Below are 22,377 nucleotides of genomic sequence, written 5' to 3' on the forward strand. Positions count from 1 at the left end.
GTTTTGTTCTTTTCTAGCAGTGTAAAGGCATATATAGGCAAAATACATAATACAAGATAAATTCTTACTATTCATATGTGTTCAATTTAGAAGGGAGGAGGGAACTAATTTAAGTGTAAAGAGAATGATTGTTAGAGATCCTCCGGTTGTATAGTTGTACTTATGTCTACATACAAACCATCTTGTGACCTACACTCCAGTTTTAAGGCGTGTGATGAAAATGTGACCTGCTACCATGAGTCAGCTCCGACCCAGCACCACGTTTTGTTTTCACACTGCCGTAAAGAGGAAGGTCTCAGTTTTGTGGCGATTCAAATACATTTTACTTTGTATACAGTAAAATTGATGGGATATGTTTATTTAAATCATTAAATTATAACTGTTGTCATAGTTGAACACAATAAGGAAAAATAAGGAAAATAAAACCCAAAGGTTGTAATAAATATGTACTCAGACAAATTAAAATGAACAATTATTAAGAAACATAAACATTTACATTTCTACAAATTTACATTTACACAGATCCCATCATCTCATCAGCTAAATGTAGTTTTTAAAACTAAACCACCAGAAAAAAAACCTATTAATTTTAAGTCATGTACAAAGATAGCAGATATGTATTAAAAAATACAAAAGATGTACGTGAAACATAAAACCTTTTTCGAGTACCCTTTTTTTTCCACAAATTTTTGATCAAGGTGTACCTAAAATTCTGGTTCGTGCACAAACACACCTGTGTACAAAACAAGAGAATGATTGACAATTGCACTTGCGCACGATTGTGGTACGTTATCCTGTTTATCTTGTTTGTCGATTTTTAGATTTACAACCTAATGCACAGTAAAGTGTGTTTATTGTTTCACCTTTTTTTTTTAGCACAGTATATTCGAAAGAGAAGCTAGTAAATCCTGTCTGCTAGAACATGCTTGGTTTGGTATTTAACTAAACTAGGTGGGGCCTGCTTAGTTAAGGCTTGATTTGGGTTTGACCATACATGTGTTGATACAGCTAACAGATCATTGTTGTTCTGGAATGAGCAATGGGGGGGTTTCTTTCCACACACCTGGTCATGTATTCACTGCTTTATAGATAGGCTTTTGGTAGCACTATTAAGACCTCGACAAAACCCACTACACCAACAAGGTTCAAGCTGTAGTCATGCTTCTGCAAATCCCTGCCATTCAGGTTTATTTATTTGGCAGGTGCTTTTATTCAGTGGAGGCTAAATATAGACCAGCAATCAGATTTCCTCCCATCTCACAAAAACATGTCAGTAGGTAGATCAGCAAAATTATTTACATTTATGCCCTTTAGCAGGCTCCCTGCTATATGTCACAGTGTGACATATTTTTATTTCAATTTATACAACTGTGCAATATAGGGGTTAAGGGCCTTGCATAGGGGCCCCAGCAGCGTCCCCTTGGTGGACCTGGGATTCAAACTCATGACCTTTCAATCAGATCTTCAACACTTTAACCATTATGTTACCACATCTCACATCCCCAATATTTGCCTTTAGGTGTGAATGTATGAGTTACAGATCAACAGAAAGCATCAACAGAACAGGATGAAAGTGAGTAAGTAACAGTCTAATTACCAAATATGTGCCTTAAACTACACATTTCAGAATCAGAATCAGAAAGGTCTTTATTGCTAAGTATGTTTTCACATACAAGGATTTTTTTTCTAGTACAGGAGCTCCTGTACTAGAAAATTTGAGACAATGAATGAATAAATAAATACATGGTGGTGGTTACTATGATTTTTGATGCCATTATCTTTGACACTCCATTATTTCCAACTTGTGTAGAAACACTGCACTAATCATAAAACAAGTTTTATACGTTTATTTAAATTTCTTTTTTGGCAGACACTTTCTTCCAATCAACTTATATAGGAGAGTAAATCTATTCCAAGGTCAGAGAATCATTTGGCCTTATTAAAGGACACATTATTGGCTCTCTAGCAATCCTGATATTTCAACACAAGCGACTGGTATCTAGCTCTGAACCTTTTTTGTTAATTAAATTGATTAAATTGTACCACAGGGAGGCACGGTGGCTTAGTGGTTAGCACGTTTGCCTAACACCACCAGGGTCAGGGGTTCGATTCCTCTATCAGGAGAATCTGCATTATTCTAAATAAAGGAAGCAGTTATTTGGTATAGTGACAGTGTGTTCACGTCACAAACCGATTCAGGCCAACTGTATCCAGCTCTGTCCTGTTGGTTATGTCAACCTCATTGCTGGTCAAGCTTGAGTAAGACAACATTGTGCACTTAATTTATTCCAGACAAAGTCTGTCATCCATTTCAGCTTCCTAGAAGCCTGCTTTGTTATCCACCTGCGGGCATCTAAATTTACCCACAGGGGACAAAAGGAGCTTTAATAATTAACAGAATGCAGGATCTTTAATAATTGACACCATCGTGTGTTGGGTGTGGCCAAGGATGAGATAGTGAAGTCAAATGGTGATGTCAGCACAGGAGGTGGAGCCTGGCTCTGATTGGTCTAGAGTGGATGGATGTTGAGAGGTGTAAGTGCGCTATGGATGGAAGGGTGTCATTCTGGGTAAAAAGTGAGCAGAAGCTGCACGAAACTAACAAAAGAGCATCATTTCTGAGATCAGAGAGTCGTTCAATGGCCACTGTAGTCCCGGTGAGTGCACAGAGAATTCGACACTGTTGTACTGTTTACTGTTTCTTTTATTAACGTGCTGTTATTACTGTAGCTTCTGTTAAACTTTATTTAAACACTGGGTCTAAATTACTATATAATATGCATATAATACTAAAGTATAATAATAATAATAAATTTGTCATTTCTAGGAATTTTCTGATTTTGTTATATGTTTTCATGATTTTCAATCATTTTCATAGATTTATAATGTGTTATAGTTTTATTTATGTGCTTTTCTTATATATATAATATATATAAATATATATCATATTTTCATCTGTTGGGTTACTGATCGGAAGGTCATGGGTTCGAACCCCAGGTCCACCAAGCTGCCACTGCTGGGCCCCTGAGCAAGGCCCTTAACCCTAAGTTGCAAGTCACTCTGGATAAGGGTGTCTGCTAAATGCTGTAAATTTTAGACTTTTAACTTGTTTAAGTCTCATTTTGGGACATTTACAGCAGACACCATTATCCAGAGGGACTTACATTTTATCTAATTTTTTTATACAACTGAGCAATTGAAAGTTAAGGGCCTTGCTTAGGGGCCCAGCAGTGGCAGCTTGGTGAACGTAGGAATCTAACTCATAACCTTCCAATTGGTAGCCCAACGCCTTAACCACTAGGCTACCACATCCTAACCAGACAAGGACAGGGCACATTAATAGACAACATTAACACGCATTGGACAAGCTGCTTGCTGTTATATGTGTGTGTGTGTGTGTGTGTGTGTGTGTGTGTGTGTGTGTGTGTGTGTGTGTGTGTGTGTGTGTGTGTGTGTGTGTGTGTGTGTGTGTGTGTGTGTGTGTGTGTGTGTGTGTGTGTGTGTGTGTGGGTGTGAATAAGAGTTTTAGTTTCCCAGGTTGTAGATAATGCATTTAGCATGTCTTGTAGCGGAGCTCTACAAGACATTTGCAATTAATTTTCTGCATGTCTTTGCCACAGTGCGCCTCCTGCTATGGCTTCTTTGGTAGGGGACCTGGTGGAGGATACATGTCCCTGTTGACGAATCATGGACCCCGGGGGGCACCACCACCGACTCTCGCCCGCCACACACCAAATATGACCCTGCGGCAGATCTGTCACATGTTAAGGCTCATGCGACAAGTGCGACGCAGGGAAGCAGCCGCAGCAGCTGCATCCGCAAGGTGAGGTTTTACCTCCAAGTGTCCAGAACCTGGGTCAAGAACCTAGAGAAGTAGTAAACTGATGTTGGTCTTATTGGATCTATTGTGACACTAGAATAACAAAGTTGATTCAATGTAGGAAGAGGGACTATTTCATTACAAACCTATTAGTATCATTCCAGCACAGGCTTAAGAAAATGGCGCATTTTAAAACAGTCATAGACCCCAAGATGGCATTGATGTCAATGTTGGCAACATGGATTTAAAGGTCTTTTGGCTTTGGTGGCCCAATGGACACCCGGTTAAATGGGTATTGCCTTCAGCTTAGAAGGAGGTTTTTACTACTTGGTTCATGCAGTGAGTTTCTGACTGGGAAAGCCACTGGGATATTCTGTCATTAATGGTAAAGTACTTTGACAGGAAAGTGCAGGGAACCGGGCCTCATTCGGACTGCATCTAAAGAGAGTTGAAGTGTGTTTTTAATTCTTCTTCTTCTGAATTGAGATTTGAGATTTACTTTTCACTTTCCTAGAGGTGTTTATTGGACCTAAGGAGGTGATTCATTTACTTTAACATCTCAAAAGATCAGACTCACAGTAACAAATCCAAAACCAAATCCCAGTTTTGTCTGCCTTGCTGTTTGCATTGTGAAAAGTGCCTAAGGGGAGAAAGAAATTCGTTCAGAAGAGCACGCTCACTCTCTAAAGCATACAGTAGCTTGTGAAATTTCTCCATTGTGGGATGAATAAAGGTATTTTATCTTATCTTATAGCTACACAAAAGCAAGCAATCCAGCAAGATAGTCTAGCGAGTATGGCATCTATAACAAGAACAATAGAAAACAAACATAACCTTAGTTAAGCTCAAAGCAAACAAATAGGATGCCTAAAGCCACTATGAGTTTTTTTTACACAATTTGAATGAAACTAAATCCTGACTTGAGTCTTTTATTAAGACATCTTATTTCATGAGACCTTTTTCTTTTCGTGTGGGTGCAATATATATAAAGTTTTAGGAGATATAAAGATTATATTCATTGACATGATATATTTACTCTGGTCAGGGTTTCATGGTGTTACAGATAAGATGGAAACAAAATTAAATACATGATTAAAGGTTTAAAGAAAATCCCTAAGTTAGACCAATTAGGCCACACCCACTTTGGGTTTGAATCCCAATACACAAACATATAAAGAGACAGATATATGGAGCATTAAATGGCCACAGAGTGAGATGTTTTATTTCAGATATTTGTTATATCTATCTGATTGTCTTTTTCTCTGGTTTACAGGAAGCAGACTGCTGGTTTAACTGCACCAAGTTCTCCCTCAGAGAAACGCTGCCTTCCGGGCTTCCTGCGTCGTAGACGAACCAACAACATAAAGAAAGTGAGTTAAGCCAGTGGTTTCTGCAGATCCCTGCAGTCATTACACCCAGCAGCCCTGCAGTAACCTCATGGAGGTGCTTCTTTTATTTGAGTCTGAAGCCGCCCTCCTAGATGACCTGGAGTGATACGGTGACGACACGTCCTTCACTTTTGTTTGGGTGGTCATCTGATCAGCATTGAAGCCATTTGACCGATTTCGATTTGAGCTCAGAAGAAGAAGAGAAAGCAAACATATCCAGTCTGTGTGATCATACCTTTGCAAGATTAGACATCATTTGGACTGGGGTTCTTTATTTGATGTGCATTGTGGCTTGTACCCCATCACCCATGTCAAATTCCCTGATTCCCAAAAAGCCCTGTGTGTGTTAAAAGAAACATTCTTCAGAAGATATGAAAATTAAACATAGCTAGGTCTCATAACTGGGTTTGTTTTTATTTCACATTATTTTTTTGGTCCTCTAGATTATAGAATTAAAATAGTCAGAATGATCTGGACAACTGCTAAACCTCACAGAGACATGACTCTTAGTTTGTGTGTGTGTGTGTGTGTGTGTGTGTGTGTGTGTGTGTGTGTGTGTGTGTGTGTGTGTGTGTGTGTGTTACAAGTCTGGGCTCCTTTGTTTCCTCTTTTAAAGATGTAATGGATGCCTGAGAGCTGGTTAGTGTTACAGAACTGATACTCACACTGCTGCAAGCTAAACGTCAGCATTATAAAGCCTTGTAATTAGCAGAGAGGATTTTAAATAACTAATTAAAATAACAGACTAAAAATACCTGTTTCCTCATAATGTCTTTTGAAGTGACGTGCTATAATAAAGTGGTTTTAACTCAAACTTAAAATTCTCATTCTCATAAAGTCTTATTTTGGGATTTTTGGCATTATTTGTATTTTTGTTAACACATATGATAGGTGCGTATAGAACTTAAAAAAAAAAAGGAAATCTTTTTTAACCACACTGTCTTTATGTGGTGGAACAAATCCGGTGACCTGATGAAAAGAAGCGAAACAGAAGACATCATAATCAGACTGTCAACAAAAATATGTGGATGTTCCACTGCTTTTGTCTAATGATCAATAAAATCCAACTGTTTTAGCTCTCAGACTTCCTGGATCTGGCCTCCAGAAGATCGCACAGCTAGAAAATAAATGAATAATGAATTTACACTGACGATTTTCTAACATGGTGAACTAAAATGATCCCACACATTCAAACAGCAAACCAAAACTTCACACTTAATTCAGATGACGGGTTGCCTTGTCAAACGACAAAACACATTCGGAGCAAAAACCTGTGGTCTACACTAACACATAACACAAAGCATCTAGCAGTTCTCACAGCATGTTTGTTTGCATCAGTGAAGGTTTTGCAGCTGGAGTATAACTGAGGACTGTTTATGACGTGGTGTGTTTTTTTTTTTACTCTGTGTGGGGTAAACACAGTTTCAGGGCCAGACAGAATTGCATTCACTGGTGACCAAACACCGTCTGCTTGTGCTCCAACATCACCATCACTGAAACTTTGATGAGAAAGATGTTGCCTGAGACAGGAAGCGTGAGCTCGGATGTCTGTGTCACACAAGAAACTAATCTTGAAGCGGTGACACAACAAAAGCCTGCTGACTCGATGCTGAATCTGGTGTGGGCTTTTTCCAGAATCTAGACTATACATATAAAACTGAATTAGAATATTAATCAATCAATTAATTAATTAATTAATAGCTTTTAATATACACCGAGTTATTCAGCAGTAAGTTTTATATACATAAGTATGTCTAATATACAGGAATAAACCATGTATAATTTATGTATTTAATGTATATTGTTTATATGGCTGCTGAATTACTGAGTACTGGAGATCTGTACTGTCCAGGCAAGTAAAACTGATCCATGACTAGTTTATTATTTTTTTTGTCATTGACTAAAAATTGGAATTTGCTCCTGTTTTATTGTGTCCATGTTGAGCATCGAATGTCTTCGTCATGTCCCACTCTACAGTGAGGGTTAATATGAGCCTGAATGAAAGTTGAATGAAGCCTGAATTAAAGAATTTGTAGTATATTAGATTTTATCTAAACTTCCGTGGGCGATATATTCATAGAAATTATCCAGAAAAAGTTAAGATACTTTGTTGTAACAAACCTTCCAAGGCTGAAAACATGGCCGTTGTTTGTATGTGAGCCAGAACCAGGTGACGTTATGATGTAGAGTTTGACGTCAGAAACAGGACACGCTAACCCATGCAACATGTTTAAGGGTGGAGTTTGGGGTATAGAGTTTCTCCCCGTGCCACTCTATGTCGAGATCTTCAATGGACGGGTCACTACAGTGATATTTGTGACGGTTGCCTTTCACTGAGGAACAAAAGGTGCATTATGACAGGGGTCATAGAGGCATTGACACAGCACCAAACCAATTTACACTGAGGATCACATTGCAAATATAATCCAGCGGTTAAAAATGACCCGGGAATTAGTTATTCAAGAGATTATAATTATCATAAGAGTTATGTTACTTAAGAGATCATGTCTAATAATTACAAAAAAAATTTTAAAAACTTGTAAAGAAAGAAAGAAAGAAAGTAAAAAAAAAATACATGATAAATAAATAAATCACACCACACACAATTATGTTAAAATAAGGCTTATAATCTCAGGCCCTCACAAATAGTCTGTGCAAGAGATTCTTCCCACAAGACTCCTCAACAATCAGAACTGAACCCGAACACACACACACACACACACACACACACACACACACACACCTGTGTGAACTGCACTGAACTGTCTTGTACACCACATTTCAATACCTCATTTAACTGCTGTGTATATATGTTTAGATGAAACCTTTGTTCAAAATCCTCCATTTTTGGACATTGAACTGTATAATATACAGAATACACACCGGTCGGTGCTCTATTGTATTTTGTGTATTTTTCCTCTAGTGTCCTTAGCTCTGTGTCGTTATGTAGCACCATGATCCCAGAGAAACACTCATTTTACTGTGTACTACATAAGTAATATATGGATGAAATGACAGAAGCTTCTTGACTCCTGACTTGCTTTGTAGAAAACTTTGGACATTAGTCAGTGGTCCGGGTTTCTTTAAATAAATAAATAAATAAATACTAACAATGTCCCTTGTCCAAAAATAAATAAAATTATATATATATACACACACACACACACACACACACACACTATATATATATATATATATATATATATATATATATATATATATATATATATATATATATACACACACACACACACACACACACACACACACACACATTTATTATAAATATACAACAAAAAATAATGATGTCGTCGGTCATGTTTGAAAAAAATATATAGAAAAATGCATAATTTATATAAAAAGCTAAAAGAAAAATTCATATAATTGACAAATATATAAGCAATAAAATCACTCATGTATCTTCATATTTTCTGCTAAACTATCCTGATGGGAAGTAATTTAGGACATTAAAACATATGGGAAAAAATAGTGCAATTCGAATGTGTCTACTGCAGAACACCAGTGTTGTGGGTTTGAGCTCAAGGTGTGAGCTCAGTGGTTGATTTTATTCAGATAATTCAAGCTCAAATAAAGTGAGCTGAAGAAAAACTGTGTTAATGGTAGACAATTCACTCCTGTGTAACCAATGGACACATTTGTTTTTTTTCCCCTTTATCAATCCACCAATCCTAACCAATGACACAATTCAAACTCACTCAACACAACAGTTTAAATAAAAGTCATTTATTGTCATTAATACTTTTCTAGCTAGAGCAGAGAGAAATGAGGTCCAATATGCCACGTCATCGGTGTGGTGGTGCATAAGACACCACACTGGGGTCTGAATACTGAACACACAGACAGACCGGTGAGGAGAACAGTGAGGGCGGGGTATCTGTGCTTCACTCTTCACGGCAAGGTAAACAAAGGCAGGGTCACGGTACGAGGGGGCAGAGACTGGCCTTATTCCTCCAACAACTCTCCTCACCTATCAATAAAACAGGAGGCATCTTCATCTCCCAACTAAAATGTCTTCAGCGCCTATGGAGGTACAGGGGACAGATCGACCTTCACTGAAACGGAGAGGAACAATGTTGCGCTTGTGTGTGTGTAAGTGTGTGTGTGTGTGTGTGAGAAAGGTGTAAACTGGTCAATACTGCTTTTGCCCATCTTCAGCTGTACACATTGAGAGGTTTCTGCCACGAAGGGTAAACTGAGGTAACAAGTTATTTTTCAGCTTTCTGAAAATCTGGAAAAAAAACAACAACCAATTTTTAAATAAAATAATTAAACAAACAAACAAACAAATAAATAAATAACAGATTCATAAAACTGAAAAAAACAAAAACAAATCCAAGATTAACCGGACAAACAGATCAAACCCTGTGCTTTCCGCTCTAACCTTATGTTAAAGAAAAATCCTTTCGGAAAATCTAATTTCCATAACTTTTCATAATCAAAACAATCAGCCAGGAAGTTAACTGTCTATAATATGAACAAATAAAAGCATGACTATAATCGTTGTTTCATATCAGCATAACGTCCCAATTTCTGTGAATGTTGGGAGGTGGAGCCTAAAATAGTAAACAAAAAATATATGAAAAATAATTATGAAAAAAGATTTAAGGTGAGACCTAAAACTAAAGTATCAAGCACTCGACAGTGAGTGTGTGTTTGTGTGTGTCAGATGAACAAACACACACTAAGAGGAACATTTTAATTCAAAAGGTAATGAGATACCTGTTCACCGAGCTGCATTGGATCCTTCTGATCCTACAGTGTTATTCACGTTGGTAAGAGACTGTTCCTTCAGCACTGGGTCTAAACAGGAAGCAGAACAGTACGAATCAGTGCTGAAGTCGTCCCTCGTAACCTTTTTTTTCTGTCTACAGATTGTTGTCTGATGTAAGCAATAAAACAGAGAGCTAAAAATTCATGCACCTGTATGGAGTAAACATGTAGACAGTAAAAGTACAGTGTAGGGAGACTGGGGCATTAAAGTTAATATTCTATTTCAAAATATTATACAAATAAAAATACAGATCAGTAAACAGAAATAGCTGCTATATAGATACACTGATAGAGATATTAATTGTTATTGCAAAATCATGCATTTATTTTCTGCAACGATCAGGAGAAAAAAAAACTGTTACAAATGTAATGTCTGGACTGTTATGTAATTATTATACAGGTGTCACAAAGACAAAGAAGTCACTTAAATAAACTGGTTTCAGTTCAAGGTTCTAAATAACCTTTTAACTGTACTGATTGTACAGTGCGTCATTATCTCACACAAACAACACAACACATACAGCTAACAGCCAGAAATACAGTTAGCTTTATAAAATCCTGATCAGAGCCTGGGAATTATGGGGCTTCGTCGTTTTATCTGTTATACACCATACAACATCTGATTAATCTCTGGGATGATTAATTCAGCTGGTAGTCAGGATTGGATGAAGAAAAACTATGCTTACGCTCATACTCAGTAATTCAGTCAGTCAGTCAGTCACCAAGTCAGTCAGTCAGTCAGTTACTTGGTTAGTCAGTCAGTCAGTCACTCACTAAGTCAGTCACTCACTAAGTCAGTCAGTCAGTCACTCACTCACTGTCAGTCAGTCACTCACTCACTCACTGTCAGTCAGTCACTCACTAAGTCAGTCAGTCAGTCACTCACTCACTCACTCACTGTCAGTCAGTCACTCACTAAGTCAGTCAGTCAGTCACTCACTCACTGTCAGTCAGTCAGTCACTCACTAAGTCAGTCAGTCAGTCAGTCAGTCACTCACTCACTGTCAGTCAGTCACTCACTAAGTCAGTCAGTCAGTCACTCACCTCACTGTCAGTCAGTCACTCACCTCACTGTCAGTCAGTCACTCACCTCACTGTCAGTCAGTCACTCACTAAGTCAGTCAGTCAGTCAGTCAGACAGTCACTTGGTCAGTCACTCACCAAGTCAGTCACTCACCAAGTCAGACAGTCAGTCACTCACCTCACTGTCAGTCCGTCACTCACCTCACTGTCAGTCCGTCGCTCACTCACCAAGTCAGTCCGTCGCTCACTCACCAAGTCAGTCCGTCGCTCACTCACCAAGTCAGTCCGTCGCTCACTCACCAAGTCAGTCCGTCGCTCACTCACCAAGTCAGTCCGTCGCTCACTCACCAAGTCAGTCCGTCGCTCACTCACCAAGTCAGTCCGTCGCTCACTCACCAAGTCAGTCCGTCGCTCACTCACCAAGTCAGTCCGTCGCTCACCAATTCAGTCCGTCGCTCACCAAGTCAGTCAGTCAGTCAGACAGTCCCTTGGTCAGTCGCTCACTAAGTCAGTCAGTCAGTCGCTCACTAAGTCAGTCAGTCAGTCGCTCACTAAGTCAGTCAGTCAGTCGCTCACTAAGTCAGTCAGTCAGTCGCTCACTAAGTCAGTCAGTCAGTCGCTCACTAAGTCAGTCAGTCAGTCGCTCACTAAGTCAGTCAGTCAGTCGCTCACTAAGTCAGTCAGTCAGTCGCTCACTAAGTCAGTCAGACACTAAGTCAGTCAGTCTCTCACTCGGCCACTCAATAACACCACACAGTAAAGGACGTAAAGCTCACAGAAGTAGGGGTGCTCCATGGCTTCGGTGGCAGTGAGTCTCTGCTGGTGGTCGTAGCGCAGTAGTTTATCCAGCAGGTCCAAAGCCTCTGGACTCACCAGGTGCTGATTCTCTGCCTGCACAAACTGCTCCCAGCACTTCCTCGTCTGCCTGCAGCACAGACACAGAAGAAGCAATCAGCAGCTTACACTCCACACAACATACACTAGTCACATGCTTTCCACTAGTCACAGACACCAGTAGAACTCAACTAAGTATGTAATTCAGGTCCAATGTAATTAAATAATGACGCACTCAAAATGTAACCAACTAACCATCAGTAAAGTACTTAAAGATTCCCAAAAGATTTTAGATTTTCTGCTTAGCAATTTAAAACTTTCATTTCATACCATGCAGTGCTGAAATATCCCATCTGATCAGAACGTTCTAGATAAAATAAGTACATTTTTATATTAATGTGCCTGTTCTAATACTTTGCTAATTATTTCTATCGTAACAGGGAATCGTATGTCAGATCGTATGGTGACGACAGGTAGCATTTTTAGAAGGAGTTCCCAGTGCCAGCACTTTGGAACCGGAGATGTGTCAAGAAAAGAAATAAAAATACTAAACAATAAGAAAAACAAAAAGGATAGCAAACTAATGCTTACAGTATTCAATCCGGGCGCCGCTAAAAATAATTCCGATAACTGTTTGGATGACACAGCATGAATAAGTGTCTTCCTCTGACCCTGTGGCAATAACACACAGGCATAAACCTGGCTGTGTGGCACAAGCGCCTCCTGTTGGTACTCACTGCCCAAGCAGGTCCTTAAAGCGTGGGTCCAGTTCAATGTGGTATTTGCGCAGGTAGCTGAATAGCTCGTCGGTTCCGAGGACTTTAGCAATCCGCACCAACTGCAAAAAAAAAATGTTTAAAAATCACATTATCTATTGTGGACCATGCATAAACAGCTGGAATCCAGATGTTAATGTAGATCACGTTTAAAGAGGATTGTATGGTTTTACACTGATTAAAAGTCAAATAAATAAACATGCAAGAGCGCATGTAGCAATGGGAGATCTCAAATAGCGTTCAAAGGTTCTGCCCACTTGCAGGTACTGTGTTTATTTCATTAAAAAAAATAATGCAGTTGTGAAAACGTGTTTTTATTATTACTCGTACTTCATATTAACTTAAAGCGAGAACGACGATGCACTGAACGGCGAACTTAAACAAATGTCGTATAAATTATATATGCTTTCTCAAGTAGCTCAAATTTCTCACCATTTAAATACTGCGTTCAGCAATAATTTTGTCCACTATTTGGATAACTGATAAAATGAACACTGCTCTTTGAATTCAAAAGACTTTCATTCATTCGTTCCTTCAATCCTTTTTTCCGCCCGTCACACCTGATCGTAGTTGTCCTGGCCGTGGAAGAAAGGCTCTTTCCTGAAGATCATACTGGCCAGCATGCAGCCCAGACTCCACATGTCCAGACTGTAGTCATACAACTGTACAAAACACAATGGCAAACTTCAGTACCTCTTATTATTGATATGTAATGGCTGGAAAGCAATAATAGTCATAATAATAGTCATAATGGCAAGTCATGGCCTAATGGTTAGAGAGTCTGACTCGTAATCCTAAGGTTGTGGGTTAGAGTCTAGAGTTACTGAGGTGCCCTTTAGCAAGGCACCGAACACCCCGGGCACCGCATCATAAATGGCTGCCCACTGCTCCGGGTGTGTGTTCACTGCTGTGTGTGTGCACTTTGGATGGGTCAAATGCAGAGAACGAATTCTGAGTGTGGGTCAACGTACTTAGCTGTATGTCACGTCACTTTCACTTTTTCACTTTCATGATTAATAAGTAAATCAATCATTAAGATGTAAAGTTTGAGGTAATGTCTTACCTGGTAATCCACCAGCAGCTCAGGACCCTTGAAATAGCGAGATGCCACTCGGACATTGTACTCCTGCGCAGGGTGATAGAACTCAGCCAGACCCCAATCTATCAGCCTCAGCTACACACACACACCACACAAATCCATCACTCACACTGCCACCTGGTGGCTGATAAGTGCCATGATATTTGATAGTAAATGAATTAGTCACTGCAGAAGGAACTAAAAATAAAATTGAGCAGAAATACAGATGTGTAGAGATGCAACAATAAAAACTAAAGTCTGTCTAGTGCATTTCTGAGAACGGATCAATTAATGTGACTAAATTGCCAATAGCAAAGATGCTCTGGATTAAATGAAAATCTGATTTATTTCCATTACAACGAATGTCACTCAAACGTTTATCCTATTTACATATTACAGTGCAGAGGTGACTAATTAAGATCCCATTCTGTTACTCAACACAACACTTGCTGGTTAAAATTTCAAACCCGCAAACATTAAACAAAAACAAATTAAGGTTCAACTTAAATGTACTTCTATTCATTCATTTTCTACCGCTTCTCGGGTCACGGGGAGCCTGTGCCTATCTCAGGCGTCATCAGGCATCAAGGCAGGATACACCCTGGACGGAGTGCCAACCCATCGCAGGGCACACACACACACACTCTCATTCACTCACGCAATCGCACACTACGGACAATTTTCCAGAGATGCCAATCAACCTACCATGCATGTCTTTGGACCGGGGGAGGAAACCGGAGTACCCGGAGGAAACCCCCAAGGCACGGGGAGAACATGCAAACTCCACACACACAAGGCGGAGGTGGGAATCGAACCCCCAACCCTGGAGGTGTGAGGCAAACGTGCTAACCAGTAAGCCACCGTGCCCAGAAGTAAATTTACTTCTAGTTGAATATTAATGTTACTGTGCACATATTTGCACTTTAATCATACAGTCAGATTATATTTATATCATCAGTCACTGTATTGTATTTACAGGCTGTTTTTTTTAGATGTCTATTTTTCCTCTGTTCTGTTTGGCTAATTCCATTTTATTATTTTTTTACCTTTAAATTCTATTGGTATTATCCCATACCAATAGAACGAAAAACGTACTGTATATCAGTGTTCCTCAACCTGGGGGATGCGGACCCTTAGTGTTCCGTTGAGTAATTGTGGGGGTCCGTAAAATAATTATAAAAAATATTCTTAGAATTTTTCTTCTTTTTATTGTACATAAAAATTATTTTTATTAATAAAACCAGAAAAATGAAGGTTAACATTTATAATTGTTTTAAATGACCTTTTAAAAAAAAACAACCAGTTTGTTTACAGTGCATTGAGTTTTCTGTCACGCAGAGGCGAGCAAGCACCATTGTCCGATGGCATAAAAAAATGTATGAGTCAGACACAAGACAAGTAAATTCCAGCCCACCATACGCATATACATGGGTGTATTATGTACTGTGAATGCAATAAAATGCAATTTTAGTTAAGAGAATATTCATTACTATTATTGCATTGTATAGAAAACGGGATGGCGGGTGAGAGCAGGGGTAGGGGGTCGCTGAGGCTGGTTTGAGACGTGATGGTGGTCCAGCATTCCAACACTGCTGCATATGATGTATTGTGAATGTCACTAACATATTTTGAATTTAAATATACGCATTTTAGAGTTTACAGTGATTACTAATTAGCATAATGGTACTTCTAGGTATGCTATAGTCCAGATCTCAACTATTTTTCAGCAGTTAAAAAGAAATGGCCCAGATCTCCACTGTACAGACATGAACATGACCTAGAGCCAGACAGCGTTCTTTTCCTGAACTTTCCAATATAGGTCTAAGATGACATTGGTGCTCAAAACCCCTAAATATAATACCTTATATTTATAGACCATGGTGAGATGTGATTTCCACACTGTAACTAAATATCTTTCTTTCTAATCCTGAGCCTGTTTATGCTAAGCACCACTGCTATAGACAGCAACCAACTGTGCTATAGATAAAATGAGCTTTTATTGCCACATGGCTCAGCCAATCAGATTTTAGAAAAGAAACTGAATATATTTTAGACTGTAAAACATTCAAAGTGAACAACCAGCACCTTTAACCTGAACCTTCATCCTGAACAGTACAAAACTGTTTGTGTTCAGCCCAAACGTGAGACAAGTTTAGAACAAACCTTCCTCAGTTGATGATCGATCATGACGTTGTGGGGCTTGACGTCACGGTGCATGATGCCCATACTGTGGCAGTAGTTCAGGGCCTAAACATGCACAGACACACACAGACAGACAGACGCACGCGCACACACACACACGCACAGACAGATGCACACACGCGCAAATAGACGCATGCACACGCAGAAAGACACACATACAGACACACAGACATACAGACACACAGATACACACACATACACACACACACATACAGACACACACACACACATACAGACATACAGACACACACAGACATACAGACACACACAGACATACAGACACACACAGACATACACACACACACAGACATACACACACACACAGACATACACACACACACACACACACACAGACACAGACACACAGACACACAGATACACACACATACACACACACACATACAGACACACACACACACATACAGACATACAGACACACACAGACATACAGACACACACAGACATACAGACACACACAGACATACACACACACACACACACACACACACACACACACACACAGACACAGACACACAGACACACAGACACACACACACACAGACACACAGACACACAGACACACAGACACACACACAGAAATACACACACACACACACACAGACACGCACACACAGAGATACACACACACAGACACACACACAGACATACACACACACAGACATACACACACACAGACATACACACACACAGAGATACACACGCACACATACATACACACACACACAGACACACACACACACACACACACACAGACACACACACACACACACAGACACACACAGACACACACACACAGACACACACAGACACACACACAGACACATAGAGACACACACACAGACACATAGAGACACACACACAGACACATAGAGACACACACACACATACAGAGACACACACACACATACAGAGACACACACACACATACAGAGACACACACACACATACAGAGACACACACACACATACACAGAGACACACACACACATACAGACACACACACACACACATACAGACACACACACACACATACAGACACACACACACATACAGAGACACACACACACACACACACACACAGACACACACACACACACACAGACACACACAGACACACACACACACAGACACACACACACACAGACACACACACACACAGACACACACAGACACACACAGACACACACATACAGACACACACATACAGACACACACATACAGACACACACATACAGACACACACATACAGACACACACATACAGACATACAGACACACACACACACACATACAGACACACACACACACACATACAGACACACACACACACATACAGACACACACACACACATACAGACACACACACACACATACAGACACACACACACACATACAGACACACACACACACATACAGACACACACACATACAGACACACACACACACACACACACACACAGACACACACAGACACACACACACACAGACACACACAGACACACACAGACACACACAGACACACACACACACAGACACACACAGACACACACACACACAGACACACACACATACAGACACACACACACACACACATACAGACACACACACACACACATACAGACACACACACACACATACAGACAGACACACACACACACACACACACACACACACACACACACACACAATATATATATAAATAAACAAATAAATAAACACAGAAGCAGTGGAAATCAGGATAAAAAGCCACAACAGCTAATGTTTCTTACCTTTAGTAGTTCGTACATGTAATACCGGATATCAAAATCTGTTAACTTCTGGTACAGCTCCTACACAGAGACAAAGAGCTGATCACAAAGTAAAAGACTCTGTGTATTCTGCAAATGTCAAAGAAACAAAGTGACGGCTTGATGTTTTTGAACCATAAACAGCTTGATAGATCAACTGGACTGTACCTGAAGGTACTGAAAGTGTGTTAACGTTTATCTAGAATATTCTTTCCAGATACACCTGCAGATTTGTGTAGAATATTTCTCTGCAAAGCTTTGTGTATTACTGTCTCACTTCTGCTTCAGATTGATAAAGCATTGGATTTTTTGTGCACTTTTCCACCACTGGATAATAACTAAAACTCTTCACTCTCTTAGACAAGTGTATGTGGATATTTCTGATTACATATAATTCCTTTCTGTTAGAATTACAAAAACCTGTCCACCGCTCTAAAATCTTTTCTGCATAAACATCGCCATCCACACCGAAATCAAGCTTTTCCATTAAAAAGAGCGAAAAGTCCAGGAGGTGAAGCTGGACCAGATCCTGGACCTGATCTCTTATAAGTTTACCTCGAACCCCTAACCCACACAATGCAGTACAATATGAACCAGGTGTGTCTACCTTGAAATCAGTGTTATTGATGCACTCGAAGACGAGAGCTGGAGTTCGAGACTGCAGCGAGAGACCCAGGGAAGGAAAAGAGAAGAACTGTCAGGAATTTATCAACAGGAAAATGTTAAAAACTAAAATTACAAACAGTAGGAAAAAAAAAAAAAAATCACATAGATTGTGATTTTACTCTAAAGGGGATGTTCGATAAAGTGAGAAGTCAGTGGTGTGGATTTGTCACTGTACCACATCAGGACTTAATCTACATAGAACTGAGTCGCTTCATCTTTTAATCATCAATCAATCAAATAAATTCTGCTGGTTGTTTTTTTGTTTGTTTGTTTGTTTTTAAACACTGGGATTGTGTTGCTGATGCTTTCTGACATACCACTGGGTCCTTTACGGTGTCCACGAGCCGGATGATGTTTGTTCCTCCTCTCAGGTTCTCCAGGATTTTGATTTCTCGCTTGATCTTTTTCTTCTTGACGGGCTGCGATCAAAAATATACAAGATGCTGACATGCACGTCTTTTGACCTCCTTCGTGAGTCTTAATAATAATAATAATAATTATTATTATAAAGTGATGTGCTGTGGATGAAAGTGATTCCAACTTCAATATAGAGAGAAGATTTATTTATTATTATTATCTTTTAAACACACCCAGAAACCACAGTTGTAAACCTGTAACATTAGACTTGCCAGCTTCCTAGTGACAAAAATACAAATCCAATCAAATGAAGTACAAAAATAAATCTGTGCAGCAAATTCTTCTTAGTTTAACTGTCGCTGGAATCAGAAAAAAAATCTGTATATGATCATTTTTGGTTGAATTTTTCCTGAAGCACTATGAAGCTTTCTGATAACTGGAGGAGTTTCACATGCTCAGTTCGTTCCCTCCTTCACGTAACTGTTGAACGTTATGTCTATGTCACGCAGGTCTTCAGTGTAAAATCACCTTCAGGATCTTCACCACCACTTTTTCGCTGTTGTTGACATTAACGGCCTCGAACACCTCGCTGTACTTCCCCCGTCCCAACTTTCGCACCAGCTGATAGTCCTCCTGGTTGCTGTGAGCGAGAGAGTCGAGACGATTATACAGCAAGAGCAACAAATAACCTGCTTTCAAGCAAATCTGTAAAATTCTCAGATTTCAGGTTTTAAGGGAAAAAAAAACCTAAATCCTGGTTACTCCGAATCAAACTGAAAGTCTGAAAGCTTCCATCTCAATTTAATCCATTGGCAGCTACCAAGACGAACAATAAATCTGGTTTCTTATGCTTTCCGCAGTGTTGTATGAAACCCACACACACAACCACACACTTATGCACACTGGGTCAATTTACACTTTGATTTCCTGTTGATAGTGACATTAATCTCTTGCTTCCTCTCTACCTGAAGAGAGCGATGCAGCGGCGCTTTAGTCCTTTAGTCTGTCCAGCTGCCTCACCTCCTCAATATATATCTTCTCCTCACCTCAGATATCTAAAAATCAGTCCTAAATATTTTAATATAAAGACATTTAATATATTTCAGGGTTGAGTTTTGCCTTAATGGATTGATTAGTCCCAGAAGTATTTCCATCCACTTCCATGGATACAGTGAGATGTAAATAAATATGTACTCTGTTTTCTTCTATGAAAGCTCACATAACTGGACATGTGCACTTTTATGTGACAGTCTGAAAGTCTGTACTGGGTCAAATGTCACAGCCATGCTGGAATTACTGAACATCACTAACCGAGTCAAAGCTACTATTCTGTTGGTCCAAGTCATTCTTTCTACATTTCTAACCCTAAGCCATGCTTGGTGGGCTTCTGGGCTTGTATTGATATTTTAGTGATTGCACAGTGAATGCAGTCATCCATCGAATTCGCATTGATCACATCTGTTAAATAAGCAGGCTGGATCCCAGTTAATTAACATTTCAGTGAATTTACAGATGCAAAAACTACAGAGTGAAAGGGAGCGAGAAAGAGAGAGAGAGAGAGAGAGAGAGAGAGAGAGAGAGAGAGAGAGAGAGCAAGAGAGAGAGACAGAGTGTGAGAGAGAAAGAGAGACAGAAGGCGAGAGAGAGCAAGAGAGAGACAGAGTGTGAGAGAGAAAGAGAGACAGAAGGCGAGAGAGAGAGACAGACGGCAAGAGAGAGAGACAGAAGGCAAGAGAGAGAGAGAGAGAGAGAGAGAGAAAGACAGAGGGCGAGACAGAGAGACAGAGAGCAAGAGAGAGAGACAGAGTGTGAGAGAAAGAGAGACAGAAGGCGAGAGAGAGAGAGACAGAAGGTGAGAGAGAGAGAGAGAGACAGAGGGTGAGAGAGAGAGAGACACAGAGGGTGAGAGAGAGAGAGACACAGAGGGTGAGAGAGAGAGAGACACAGAGGGTGAGAGAGAGAGAGACACAGAGGGTGAGAGAGAGAGAGAGAGACAGAGGGTGAGAGAGAGAGAGAGAGAGAGTGTGAGTGAGAGAGAGAGAGACAGAGGGTGAGTGAGAGAGAGAGAGACAGAGGGTGAGAGAGAGAGAGAGACAGAGGGTGAGAGAGAGAGAGACAGAGGGTGAGAGAGAGAGAGAGACAGAGGGTGAGAGAGAGAGAGAGACAGAGGGTGAGAGAGAGAGAGAGACAGAGGGTGAGAGAGAGAGAGACAGAGGGTGAGAGAGAGAGAGAGAGAGAGAGAGAGACAGAGAGAGAGAGAGAGACACAGAGGGTGAGAGAGAGAGACACAGAGGGTGAGAGAGAGAGACACAGAGGGAGAGAGAGAGACACAGAGGGTGAGAGAGAGAGACACAGAGGGTGAGAGAGAGACACAGAGGGTGAGAGAGAGACACAGAGGGTGAGAGAGACAGAGGGTGAGAGAGAGAGACAGAGGGTGAGAGAGAGAGACAGAGGGTGAGAGAGAGAGACAGAGGGTGAGAGAGAGAGACAGAGGGTGAGAGAGAGAGAGACAGAGGGTGAGAGAGAGAGAGACAGAGGGTGAGAGAGAGAGAGACAGAGGGTGAGAGAGAGAGACAGAGGGTGAGAGAGACACAGAGTTTCATTCTCACCTCCAGTTTGGTACATGAGCTTCATAGTCCCAGTATTCTCTGCTCTTCAGTGTGTTCACTTCGGCATAAACCCGAGCTGTGCTTCCAGCCACTGGACCGGGCATCGTGTCCAAAAGAGGCAGTTATCAGTTAGAGCAGATATCCACAAGGCTCTGGGGAACTCAGCTCAGGGTTTTCATCTCTTTTTCTGACTTCCCTGAGTGTGTGTGTGTGTGTGTGTGTTCCCTAATATTTCTGCTGTAAAACAGGATCTCAGTTTCACACCTGCTCTGCAGATTCCAGACTGAGAAGCAGCCACAGAAAAGACACAATAACGATATGTGGATGATGTAAAGACAGTGTTTAGTCTTCCAAGAGGTGTGGAGACAAAAATAAAAAGATCGCAGGCTTAAATCATGAACACAACTAGGCAGATATGGAGAAAATCTCATGAATCCACTTCTCCTATTAATTTCCTTTAGCCGTACTCACACCAACGAAGAAGAAACCGCTCGGGATTTGTTTTGTTTGTTTTTTATAAGAAACGCAAAGTTTCAATTTCTAAATTATCGGGCAGTTTATTTAGCTGAATTACATCGTCGTTTTGTTTGACGTGAGGACGAAACCAAACACGAAGCTTATATCGTCTGTGTGCAATGTTTCCATTCGGTTTACACCTTGTTTACATTGGATAGCTAATAGCTAAATGCTAACTGCTAAGGACGACAACCGGAACACATCCAAAGTAACGAAGTTGGCTCGCGCAAAACAAGCCCCCTGCTTCGGAATAATTGGACCGGTCCATCAGCTGTAGGAAAAAAGGGGGTGCGATAGAAATCAATGACGTTTATTAACTTACTGTCTCACGCTGTACGAAGTAAAATCGCTTCCCAAAACAGTTATTAGGATCTAAATTGTTACAAACCTCTAAAATCCCTTCCTGATCTCCCTCCTATATAAAGATTTTGGAGGGATTTTTGAAACCGACTCCCCCCTACTGGCCTTTACCATACAGCTACGGCGTGTGTGTGTATATATATATATATAT

General features: G+C 40.3%; 1 protein-coding gene across 2 annotated transcripts; it reads right to left on the bottom strand.

The window, feature by feature from the left end:
• Positions 1 to 8,936: 8,936 nt before the first annotated feature.
• Positions 8,937 to 22,376, bottom strand: csnk2a2b (casein kinase 2, alpha prime polypeptide b). 2 transcript variants are annotated; one of them, XM_027135623.2, is made up of 13 exons: positions 22,255 to 22,346; positions 21,351 to 22,137; positions 19,270 to 19,381; positions 18,702 to 18,803; positions 18,326 to 18,376; positions 17,701 to 17,760; positions 15,874 to 15,957; positions 13,696 to 13,806; positions 13,193 to 13,294; positions 12,594 to 12,694; positions 11,799 to 11,947; positions 9,949 to 10,029; positions 8,937 to 9,457 (listed from the first exon to the last, which is right to left on the bottom strand). In XM_027135623.2, the coding sequence occupies exons 2-12, from the start codon at positions 21,452 to 21,454 to the stop codon at positions 9,953 to 9,955; spliced, it is 1,053 nt and encodes a 350-aa protein (XP_026991424.1). In that variant the 5' UTR covers positions 21,455 to 22,137; positions 22,255 to 22,346; the 3' UTR covers positions 8,937 to 9,457; positions 9,949 to 9,952. The 2 variants fall into 2 exon arrangements, with proteins under 2 accessions (XP_026991424.1, XP_026991425.1); XM_027135624.2 differs by lacking the exon at positions 8,937 to 9,457 and adding an exon at positions 9,490 to 9,782 and having other exon boundaries at positions 21,351 to 22,376.
• Position 22,377: the final 1 nt, after the last annotated feature.

The sequence above is a fragment of the Tachysurus fulvidraco genome, chromosome 17, assembly GCF_022655615.1.
Source record: "Tachysurus fulvidraco isolate hzauxx_2018 chromosome 17, HZAU_PFXX_2.0, whole genome shotgun sequence".
Classification (NCBI taxonomy): Eukaryota; Metazoa; Chordata; class Actinopteri; order Siluriformes; family Bagridae; genus Tachysurus; species Tachysurus fulvidraco.